Raw genomic sequence first — 12,171 nt, 5'->3', positions numbered from 1 at the left:
AATTTTTGCTTCAAGACATTTCATGTGATGATACTATTTCACACAACACCACTATTTTGTACAGTTGCCCCACCAACCTGTCTTCTTATGATTTTCTGGCTCTTCATGAGCCTGTTAGATACAGCACCTTTTCCCCTGCCTATTTCCCTTCCTGGCTACTAGGAGTTAAGAGGGGAAAATGGTTATTCCACTACTGGATGATTAAGGGCTAAGGAGTCTCTCCTTCATCTCTCCTCCCGCTACCTAGAGGGAGATGAATCCCAGAGGCCTTTGGTGGATTTCACACTGACGAGGTGATCATTTATAGCTCCCTGCACTAGTCTCACAGGCATTAAGTACTCCACTTATTCTGCCTCTGCCCCAGACAGAACTCAAAACAGAGAGATGAAATGACTTGCCCAAGGTCACAGAGGAAGTTTGTGGCAACACTAGGAACAGGACTCAGATCTCCTGACTTCCAGTCCTGTGCTGTAACTACAGGGTCATCCTTCAAAGTGGTACACAGCTCTTCCGAAGCTTTTGAAAGAATATGAGGAAACCTCTGTGCAACTCAATGTGCTTACCAGAGCGGCAAGAGTTACACTTCACTTAATCTCAATACATCTACTATTTAAATTATCACACATTGATAAATACGTGGATTCTTTTTGCTTACTGGAACCATGAGTGCCCTCCCCCAGCTCTCAGAGCAGAGGTTATAAGGTTCATAAGTTCACAGAAAGAAAGAACTTATATTTGGGGGAAGGAAGCAAACCACACACCTATCCAAGCCACAATCATGCAAGACAAGATACAGCCTTTCAGATTTGATATGGCGAATAGTTTCTCTGAACCTCTTCAGATGATAAAAAAAAATATTGTCTCTTAAGACTCCCTTCCCCTCTGTGATGAGTTCATGACTGTAGATAAAAAAAGTATAAATGTAAATTAAAATAAAACAAATCAAAGTAAAAAGACAGATGTTGATACAAACCTTGCTACTCCCATCAATCTTTTCAGTCTCTAAATTTTGTATCCTTTCCTCAGCTGCCTTAAGCTGCTTGCTAAGTTTCTGGATTTCCAATTTACCTCCAGAATTGGCTTTCTGAAGTGCATCAAGGTCCAAAATCTTTTCTTCGGCAGCTTTGATCTGTGTTGTTAAACTATCAATAACCTTGGTTTGTTCATTGCACTTAGCTTGCAGTACCTCTAGCTCTTTTACCTTTATTTCAGCTTCCTGTAATTTGTTTAAAGTGTCTTCCATTTCTACTAGATGTTGATCTTCTGCACTTTCTAGTTTGGTCTTTAGGCTCTCCAGGCTTCGCTCTCTCTCTTCAGTGACTTCCAACAGCTTCACTTTCAGAGCTTCAATCTCTTTCATATGATGAGATCTTTCATTTTCTTGTTTTAGTTTTAAATTTGACGTTTCATTTTGATGCTCTAATCTCATTTTTTCAATCTGGGTCTTTAGGTCTGCGAATTCAGCAGTCTGAGCTCCAGCACCTTTGCTGAATGAAACCTTTAGTTCTTCCATTGCTTGCTGATGTGAAGCAATAGCAGATTCCAGCTTTGATTTCCATAGCTCTATCACATCTGCATTCTCCTTGTTGGCATGATCAAGTTTAGTTTTCAACAACTCATTTTCTTTTGCAATTCTTTCATGTAAAGTTGAAAGTGATTTGATCTCCTTCTGATAAGATTCTTCACTGATTCCAAACTTCTCTTTTAGTGTATTTATTTCATTCTTATTTTCTTTACTGATTTCTGCCACTTTTTCTTGCAAAGAACTTATTTCTTGTAGCAGTGAGAGAGAAGTGTCCACATCACTGACTGGTTTACTAGACTCTAATCTCCCACGGAGCTCGGCTACTTCCTTCACCCGTAATGCTAGGTCTCTTTCTAGTTCCATGATGCGAGATTTTTCTGATACTGTGGCCACCTATGATCAACAGCATTTTAAAAAGAGAAATAGTTACGCCACATATATGGCACGAAGAGATTTTTTAAATCTCAAGAAAATTCTTCAACTATTACAAACTAACTTCGTTAGTATATCCCTACCAACCTTTTTGACAATATCTAGTCTAATCCAAATTTTGACTCCTACCGATACAGTTAATGGAGCATAAATAAGAACAAATACTGTATAATAGATTTCCATGTAAAATACAAGACAATCTAAAATACATGATTTTGTTTACTTATTAAATTACTTCCTTTCTTTTAAAGTACCAATACCTATGTTTACGCCGCTATCACTTTTTATTTAAGCAGGAATGTATTTAAACTCACTTTCTGAAGTTAGTTGTTAAAAGACAGACAAATTACTCAGCAAAAGCTTACAATTGCATCTTGTATATAGGTTATCAAAGTTTAACAAAATGCTTCTAAGAACCAATTTAAAGTGGAATGACGAGGAGCGGAGAATTTGCAGTCTTCATTTATCCAGATAATTGCTTCCTTTTACCATTCATATTCGTTTTGAAGCTGACAGAGAAATACAAATATATTTGTTTGATCTAGATGTACCAATGGGTGAAACTTCCATTACATCTAGCCCCAAACTGTATTTAAAAATTATACGGACACTATCCAACGTCTTTCTCAGAATGCCAAAGAAGGGTTAAAGACTTAATGAATCCTATAGCATTCAAAAGCATCACAAAACCAACAGTTGTTCCTGATCAGGAAATTACTGTCTCTCTTCCTCCTTGTATTACCAACATCAAGATTCAAGATATTACTTACCTGAAATTGTTCTTTAAGTATTTTCTATAGTTCCCACTCTGTTTTATATTATTCCATCTATGACCTCAAGAACAAAACCATATTGCGTTTTAAACCTTTCCAACAAATCCCATCAGCAGCAATGTATTTTGCAGTTTATACTGGGACATAGCTTTCAAAGATCTTTCCTGACCTAATGAAGAAGAGCTGCTTACTAATAAAGAGCAAGTGGAATAAGCCCGGATGAATGGAAGTTATTATCTTGACAGAGCAACCAATAACCTTGCAGTCTACCTAAGATATATTACTAAGGCAGCAATATTTTGTGAAAGTTTTTAATAAGTTAAATGACTGGCTTTCACATACTGTATTAAAGCTTATCATTGCAGAATCTAAATAACAAAATCCTGCCCGAGGAACAATGAAGAAAATATATAGCATATTAGGTAACTGTTTCAGTGACACTCTTAGACCAAAGTTCACTTAATCAAAGGAAAAGAGGACCACATAGATGAGATGCAAGAGAAAGGAAGAAAAGCCATTATTCCTTGCCCTCCCCAAAGCTAAAAAAGTAGCTGCTGTAATGAGTAATCTTCTCATGCAGAAAAATGACAGCTCCTCAGAGCCTCAGCAAACCAGCGTTCTTAAGGCTTTTCAGTTTGAGAAGCAGGGTGAAGATAATTGCCAGCTGCTTGATTCTTTAAAGGAGGCCAATTGGCCTTGAAATATTTTCTTTTGTGTTGCATGGAACAATACAACTGGCATGAATTGGTTCATTTCCACACCAGGTGGAATTATTCAGCTAGGGAGCTGATCTCACTCAATCACCTGTTGGATCAGTTTTACAGGTTCTCAAATATTTTGTTTGATGCTACATTCTGAACAGTTGTAGTATATTTTAACGTTATTCTCATCTCTCAGTTGATGATATTTGCCTTCTCCAGCTACTAGATTCCATGAACAGAGAAGCCATCAGTAAGGGATTCTCAACCCACATGAGGGGAATTTAGGAACAAGGAAATTCATAAACAACAGTATCTTGCAACATGTGACCTAAACTCTCATGGTGTAATGGGAGCTTTATATCCTTTTGTCACACAGTCATTGACTTTCTGGTAATATTTAGAATTAGAGTAAATCTAGATGAGAACATTGGTCTATTTGCAGCAGTCAGAATTGCTTTTGGAGCATAAAGAACCTCACTATCAGCTACAAGTGAACTGTTGAATATTTTCATAAATGGATCCACAACCTTGTTTACTGCTTTGGACCTGTCGTTCAGTGATACCTTTCCATTTTGAAAAGATCTTACCTGGATTCCTTGGCAGAACTATATGTAATAAAAATGTTACAAAAGCTCAAAATTTAATAGTAGTTTTAGTAGTGTCTTTCTTGGCTACTTTCTATAAAGCATACTGATCATGGCAGAAGGCAGGCACTCTCCTTCGATATGCATTATATCCAGCAGACTGCGTCATCAGAAATCCTTCATGTTACAAAAGGGTCTCATTCATTTAAATAGTGAAAACCATTACCCTAGTGTCTTCTAACTCCCTCTGGAGTTTGTCAGCTTTGGTCTTTTCAAAGAGCAGGCTCTGTTCAAGCTCCTTAATGCGGGCATGCTCCAGTTTGGTCTGCGTCTGTTAGTAAAAAGGGAAAGGAAGAGAACACAACAGTGCCACCATCACATGCCAGCACAAGAAGAGGGAGCCACATGCAGGCCGTGCTGCCAGTATCTTCTACTAAGGATGAGCAGCGAAGATGCAGTGGGTAAAATGAACAGGGAAACTCTATGGATGAGAGAGATGGATTGAAAGTGTAAATGGACTGATGTGTAAAAAACCAAAACAAAAACAAAAACAAAAAACCACAAACAAGAAGAAATACGGACAAAAAGTAAAGTGGATTCATGCAGCCAAGTAGAAGTTATTTATCAGTATGTGACATTACCAGCACAGATTAGAATAGTTAATACTTTTTAAACAAACTATAAGCCCCTTCCCCTATCATTCCCAACTAATACTGTATATTTATTTGGATGTAGCTGAGTTAGGTTTTCAATTATTTAATTATTAACTAGGGGATCAAAATTCAGACCTGGTGTAAGTGGGTGAAATAATACCTTGGACAGGACCAGCTCACAGCAGGTCTGAATTTGGCCGTAGATGTTGATTCAAGTTTCTGTAGAACACTATTTTTAATCTCTCTATAGTTTTCAAGTTTGTGCCATAAAAATCTTCCTGGCAAGTCCTGGGCATGTCAAGGTTTCATTTGTTGCTATCATATGAATGATGTGAATACACACAGAGTTACTCAGAAATCTCTTCCCCACCTTTCCAGAAGGCGAGCAAATGGGACTGATATAGACTGGTTGCTCTGTAACTGAAATGTTGATATGACCATGGTACATCACTCAAGTCTAAATTGCTTAAGCAAAGAAGAGGAAGTAAGAGGACTTGTGCCCTTTGTACTTCTAAGAGGCATTGTGTTCCAAAAGAGAAAAAGGAACCACACAAAGCAGAGCCAGATTCCGTCTGCCCACAAAGGGGTAGGTCTTATAAAGAACTGTGGAATATCAGGATGCAGCTACTGAATATTCAACAAAGAAGCGGAGACACTTTCCCAAGAGTCTGCAAGAAAGTATGGAGTTTAAGAGAGATGGAAAGTTACTCCATTCTTGACTTGCATCACTGTGAGAGTGGGGGAGAAAGAAAAAACACATCCAGAATTAAGAACTGCATGTCACACTCAGGTCTGAATTGCACAGTTTAGTACATTATGTCAATCTGAACACGCATCACCATTAATCTAAAAGATGCCATCTTTTAAAAAGCTATATTCATGTCTGTTGGTTTTTAAATGACCTTTCCTAGAAAGAGGCCTGACCATTCCAACAACAGGGTGACCACCTGAAGGAGACTGAATATTATTATGGCAAGATATGCTTCTCACTCTCAGAAGTTACCTGTGCCAGACTGGGGCAATGTTCTTCTATGTAATTTAGCTACAGCTGTTAATTTAGTGTGACGTAGAGTGGCTGGATGTAATTAACCTAAGAAATATTAATTAGAAGAAACAGGTCTTCAGCTTGCAGAGCCAGCCATAGAATATGAGGGAGAAGAGAGTAATGTGAAGTAAGATATGTGGAATCCCATTAAGGCCCTATTCCACCTATCACCATCCGCATGCCCATACTGTAATGTTTCCACAGTTGGCAGGGTGTGTACACACACAGGCACTCTGGGTACACTGTGCACTGGCAAAGGTAATGTAGATCTCAGTCATCACTGCCAGTGTCTGTAGTAAGATATTTTGAAATCCTTGTAAAGCAGTGTTACATATAAACAGTGATAAGCTGATTGTGACGCTCTCCAAAGCGGCCCCAACAATCAAATAAAGATCGTAAGTACTCTTTGAGAGGAAGTGAGATGGGGGAAAAGTCTTTGTTCTGCTTCAGGCATGTTCTCTTCCACCCATCAATTAATATAAAAATGGTTTTACCTTAGTATTTCATTCTGATCGCATCAAGTTGTTTCTCTATCTATATCAAAAGCTGGCAGTTGACTGGTGCTGTACCAAAATAGTTCTGTATCCATCATGATGAAAATGATAAGCCATTTCTACCAACATAATTCAATAGGCCCCAAAACACAGGGATCCAAAAGTATTAAATGTGCTTCAGAGATAAACCTTCAGTAGTTACTTGGGCTAATTAAGTTTTTATGAGATTCTCTGTCTCCTTTGTTTCTGGAGATCTTCAGAGGGCCTTGACAAGACTGCACAAGAATAAGAACTATTCTTTTACCAACAGTCTTCCATTATGTGGTTAGATAGTCTGATGGGAATTAGACATGTTAAGAAAAATTTTAAATGTCTAAAAGTTTTAAATTCAATAGCTCTAATTCAGAGCCTTTGTGGGATTAGTTAGTGTCTGTGATCTTCAGATCCAGTAAACAAACAACTCAAGCCACTAAACAGCTCTAGAAACATTTTGGGGGTTTTTAAATAGTGATTTGGAATAAACCAACATACTTACCTTGCCACAGTCCCTGAGGGGGATCTATACAGAAGGGCATATCCATAATTCTCCTTACATCATGAATCTTTACTAAAATAGATTATCTTAAGGTTTTCTGTAGCACCCATCAGACACAAAACCTCTTTTTAATCCTTTATTTATACAGCAGCTATAACTAACATATCTAGGTGCTATCCAATAATACTAAAACCTTCAAAGATCAGAGTTAACAGAACTTATTCAAAAAATATCCCACCACGCAGATATTATCTGCTTTAAAACGAAAATACATTAAGAGGCTCAGCTAAATATAAATAGAGGCACAATCTAAAAGATAATCTCCAAACAACACTTTTGCTAATTTATTTTTGTTTTCATTTGTTGATTCTTTAAATAAGTCTGATTTCCAAAGAAAAGGCTCCAGTTCCAAATAGGGATATCCATGGAAGAACTGTGGATCAGTCTAAGTTCCCTTCCAATTATCCAAAGAGAGAGATGTCTAAGGAACAAATTCCCCTCTCACTTACACCAGAATGAATTCAGAAGATTAAATGAAGTTACTCCAGATTTATTTTGGTGTAATGTAAAGGAGACTAGAATTTGATGCTAAAGCTTGACCCAGATGTATAAGTGATAGGAAAGACTCTCTCTGCTCTCTGGGGCATTACAATTAGATGAGGAGGGGTGAGAAGCAAATCCTGCGCTGACTTACACCCTCATCAACTCCACTAAGGGTACATCTACCCTGCAAAAAACAAAAAAAAAACCTGTGGCAGAGAGTCTCAGAGCCCAGGTCAACTGACTCAGGCTCATGCTATGGGACTAAAAATAACAGCGTAGACAATAAAAACAAGGAGAGTCCTGGAACACCTTAAAGACTAACAAATTTCTGCAGGCATAGGATTTGGGACTCCTGCCCATGCAGGGTTTCAGAGCTCAGGCTCCGGCTCAAGCAGGATTTTCTACATTGCTGTTTTTAGTTCCATTGTATGAGCCCAAGTGCCATGGGATTTTGGGTTTTTTTGCAGTGTAGACAGACCCTAAGTCCCAAATGCAGAGTCATCAGTTACCAATGTACAGTGATTGCACTGTGCTTGCTCTCGCTCTTTGAAATGATATTCTGTTTAGTTTTGCACCTATATCTATCTACTGATCCATCCGCACAACTACGTTGAAGCTATAATGCTGACTAATGATTCTGTGACTGGGGCAAGTAAATCTTCAGTCCCCTGTGCTGGGATGTTCATCACAGAATGTGGTCTGAATAGTTTCTTATCTAGTGCTCCATTAGATAATCCAACATCACTCTCAAGGAAAGCAACAAGGGTTTTTCTTGGGAAATAAGTCTGTTCAGGGAGAAATTAGAAACAGAGAGATCTGGAATAAAGACGGGAGAATGAGCAGTGCACAAAATAGGAAGGAGGAAGCTTACATGCAGATTTACTTCTAACACACCGTATGTCTGATTTGGAAGAATAGGAGACACCCAGATCACTGAAGCTGCTTCACAAAAGGAACACCTAAGAATGCATAGTAGGAAATCAGTTTTAGTCTTGAGAGCTTTCTATTCTGGTTGGGAGATAGGGTGCAGGAGGCAGCCTGTTATAAGATCTTCTTGAACCAAGTCAAAAGCAGAGGACATTTTTGTATTTCATCTACTTTGCAGTGTGGAAGGTGTAGAAGGCATTTATTTTAATGACTTGCAAAGCAATATATTTCTTTTAGCCAATGCTAAACCATTCCTCTATATGATTCAGGAAGAAATCTTGTTATGCTACAGTGAAAAATCCACAGCTTTGCACATTGTAAATAATGAGATAATTTTTGTATTTTTAATCACCTCTTTTCCTTTAATAATGCTTTCCTTTCAGCATTTCATGACAAAAAAGAAAAAAAGAGTAATCAATATGTCAGAAAAGGTGAGGAGGCTACGCAATCTGTTCTCAAGGAAATTTCATGAAATGCTGTACAGTGCCATCTATTGAACAGTAGTGGGAGCTCATGGGAGAATACACAGGATTTTGTGATGAATGCAAGTTGAGGCCTACTTTTTAAATAAGAGACTTTTCAGGGCCCAAGACACTAGTTTCCTGCAAGCTCCTGTTACTTTTCAGTTGATTGCATGCACTGTATTAAATTTGCGGTTTTATTTTAAAATCTAATGACATATTCTTCCTCTCTTTTATTAAAGGGGATTACAGCATTTAGTTATTACATACATTCCTTGTGAAAAGTGTTGTAATTGCTCTGAAAGCAACATGCATACAAATACTAGAGTCAATGTTTCAATAGCAGATTATGCAGTTAGTGATTAAATCTACCAATAAGCAATTTATCTGTACACAATCTGTTAAAGTGGGATATCTTCACACATTTAAGTGCCCTCTTACATTTTCAGGATCTTCAGAAATCTGCCTCTTTTGCTATCAGTAAAAATTAAAAACAAAATATATATATATTTCACCTAAATGCTTAACACTATCACTCCAATACAAAAGGGGGCATTTCATTCATTTGAATTCAGCTGGCACTCCTGAAGATATGCATCTTGTTAAACAAACAATTAAAGTACCTGAAATGATTTAACAAAACAAATCCAAAAAATACTTTCATGGACTGAACAACTAACAGAGCAGAATATAGATAGGTACTTTAAAATGGATGGAAGACTAACACAAAGAAGAACTAAAGGAAATGTCACATGAAATGGATCACAAGGCTAGCACTTTCATCATTAATTGTTTATAGGGTTACAAGTCAGTTTACATTTCTATTGTTCTTTACAATGGGATAAGGGCAACTAACTTTTTCAGATTAAACGCTAAAAAACTAGAAGACATTCAACATTTTTATTTTAAATTTGGGTTAAAAACTGGCAGTGTTTAAATGGTCTCAATTTATTACTTTCTTACTAATAATAAAAACCCTGTGTATAGAATTATTTAATAATGTTAAACTAGAGAGTTCACTACACCATACCAGCTAGATAAAGTAGGAAGATAAATCATGGTGAGAGTACAGACTTTGCACTTCACTGGTGTGCTTCATTTTGAGTTCTCGCTAAAGCATATACACTGATGTTGTCGTTGAGAGATGTGCAAGCATGTTCATTTTTTGGTCTGAATCACTCAGAGGACAGATGTGGTTAAGTCTTCCGCTCCCACGTCAACAGGGACATAACTACTAACTGCCAGTTTTATAACTTTAAAACAGATTTCTAGTTGTTGGTTTCTTTTACATAATTTGAAAAGTGTTAGCAAGATGATAAAATTGCAAAAAGGATGAAATTTTACCAAAGGCTAAATTAAATTACTCTGCCACAACCACAGCCAATCAGCTATAGAAGCCATGCTGAAGAATACAATTCACTTAAAGGCCCAATCTGACCATTTAATCTTACATAAGGACTGCAGAATTGGATACTTGAGGTTTAGGGATCCCCTTCCATTTGCTCTGTGTACTCCTGGAATATCAACATGCAGTTTCAACTCTTCCTTTCATTGTCGTCACACTTCTAGCAATATAACCTCTACAACTGTTTGCATTGCAATATCCTACCAAATGTGACTTTTACAAAGTTGGCGGTGTTTTACCTCTAGGTCTCCTTTGGTAATGGACTCTTCCTCTACACGGAACTGGAGATCCTCCACCTTCCTGTGAGGCATAAATGAAGACAGTTTTGAAAGTATTTACTTTTCATTAGAAATTAAAAGCTACAGCAACATTCTATTTTAATTACTTAATCAAGTTACCATAAAAAGCGAGGAGAAAAAGTTAAACTCAGATTTTAAATGAGAACACACTGAAAAATTCTTTAAAAATAAAGCATGACACCTAAATCTTTTCTGAAGTTCTTTAAAGATTGGAAGATACAGTATTAACTAAGAAAACAGTAATTTAAACATATTTTGTTTATTTAAACTAACTAGTCACCATTTAATTTGTTTCTTCTTTAGACTCTCAAACAATGACCCAATCAAATAACTTGATCCAATTGCCACCTCTAATTTCTATGATTCATGCTAAAAATTAGAAAATGTGTAAAAATTAAGTTGGGGTGATATTTTTAGAATACACATTCTAAAATTCTAGTATAGGCAAATCAAGTTGATCTTTAGCATGTGCTGGCTCATGGAGATGAAGCCTGTGGGGATAACTAACGTGCTAAAGCACAGCTTGCCTTTTCCTACACTCAAGTTTCAGAACACAGAGGTAGAACACACTAGCGAATAAGATTTAAACCCTACCCTTTTATCCTAGTCAAACTTTAAGTGAACTCCACTGGACTAGATGGTGTTTTCCAATGCAAGAGGTTTCTGAAGTTAGATTCCGAGCAACTTGCACTGGCTCCACAGTTCTCTCAACTCCACAAGAAACATGGAGAGGAGAGACAAGCGTGCCTAATATCCCTGGAGTGACACTCACTGGCTGGAGTTTTGCTGACTGACTCTAGAGACAACCACATTGAGTCTCTTCAGTCAAAGGCAGGGCTTGTAACGATACAGGATCTTTCGGACAATGTGTGTAAAGGAAAGGAACAATAAAAATTTAAATTTGTATTTATCTCAACGGTAATTACAGTGCTGTCTACACAACTCCTCCCTGATTTTGGGAGTGAAGGATTTAAAGTGTTTAGATTTCAAGTTACGGCATGAGACTGCATCTAACATAGTGTAGAGACCTTACAAAGTAAATAAACCTGGAGTATTTAGGTGGAAGAGAGAGAAATACTGCACAGCTGAAGCTGTGAACATTTCCCAAGCTGCAAAATGCCACTTCAGTTTGTGTGTATCAGTCACGTACAGCAATAACTATGTTGCTTGGCAACATGCTGAAGGTGAGCTCAAGGCCAACGAGGACCAGGATTAAAGTAGTCCCCACTGCCCTGGCTCACAGCGAGGCTGCTAGAAAGAGCTTTTATTTTAAGCCCCATGTGTCTGTAGAAACAGATTCACACAATATTAAAATAATCAGGTAGAGTTTATGAAACATTCTGAAAATCTAAACAGGTTGGCAATTGGTAAAGTGGGACCACATGAACTGCACAGGAACTGACTGAGGTTTTCTTCTGTGATCTACTCACCTGGAATTTTCAGTTCTTAAAAGGGCATTTTTTCTACACTTTTCCATAGTCAATATCCCAGAAATTGACACCTGTATGTGTGTCATCACTGGATGACATCACTGGAGGACACTAAGATAGAGAATCTCCTCACTGGGGATCATATTAATAAAGTTATTTAGGTCCCTAACTCCCATAGAAGTTGGGGCCTAACTGCCTCTAAAAATCTGCCCCTTGGTCTCTAAATAGGCTCTTGCTTTCCAAGAGATTCCAAAGAGTTCTCTGAATGCTCAAAGATAGAAAATTTGGGTTATGGCATGACTCAAAGACCTACCAGAACACACCAACCAAACCTTGGACATTTGTGCATTTGCAGTGTTGTGGT

The 12,171-nt window shown here is 37.6% G+C and overlaps 1 protein-coding gene across 10 annotated transcripts in view; it reads right to left on the bottom strand.

Moving 5' to 3' along the window:
- Positions 1-12,171, bottom strand: part of CLIP1 (CAP-Gly domain containing linker protein 1) — a 98,677-nt gene that overhangs the window by 36,939 nt on the left and 49,567 nt on the right. For 7 of the 10 annotated variants that reach the window (XR_010918219.1, XM_067539563.1, XM_067539568.1 and 4 more), the window contains exons 8-11: positions 10,318-10,378; positions 9,115-9,147; positions 4,242-4,346; positions 974-1,918 (exon numbers count right to left, since the gene is read on the bottom strand). Coding sequence is in view for 9 of the 10 variants with exons in the window: in XM_067539563.1 (XP_067395664.1) it covers positions 974-1,918; positions 4,242-4,346; positions 9,115-9,147; positions 10,318-10,378 (1,144 nt within the window). In the remaining variant the exon portion in view is untranslated. The remainder of the gene's footprint in view (positions 1-973; positions 1,919-4,241; positions 4,347-9,114; positions 9,148-10,317; positions 10,379-12,171) is intronic. The other 3 variants (XM_067539565.1, XM_067539566.1, XM_067539570.1) reach the window with 1 other exon arrangement.

This window comes from Emydura macquarii, unplaced genomic scaffold (assembly GCF_026122565.2).
Source record: "Emydura macquarii macquarii isolate MOO-44397 ecotype Brisbane River unplaced genomic scaffold, CSIRO-AGI_Emac_v2 contig_554, whole genome shotgun sequence".
Lineage (NCBI taxonomy): Eukaryota > Metazoa > Chordata > Testudines > Chelidae > Emydura > Emydura macquarii.
The sequence above is the reverse complement of the archived record's forward strand: the minus strand, read 5'-3'. Positions and strand labels throughout refer to the sequence as shown.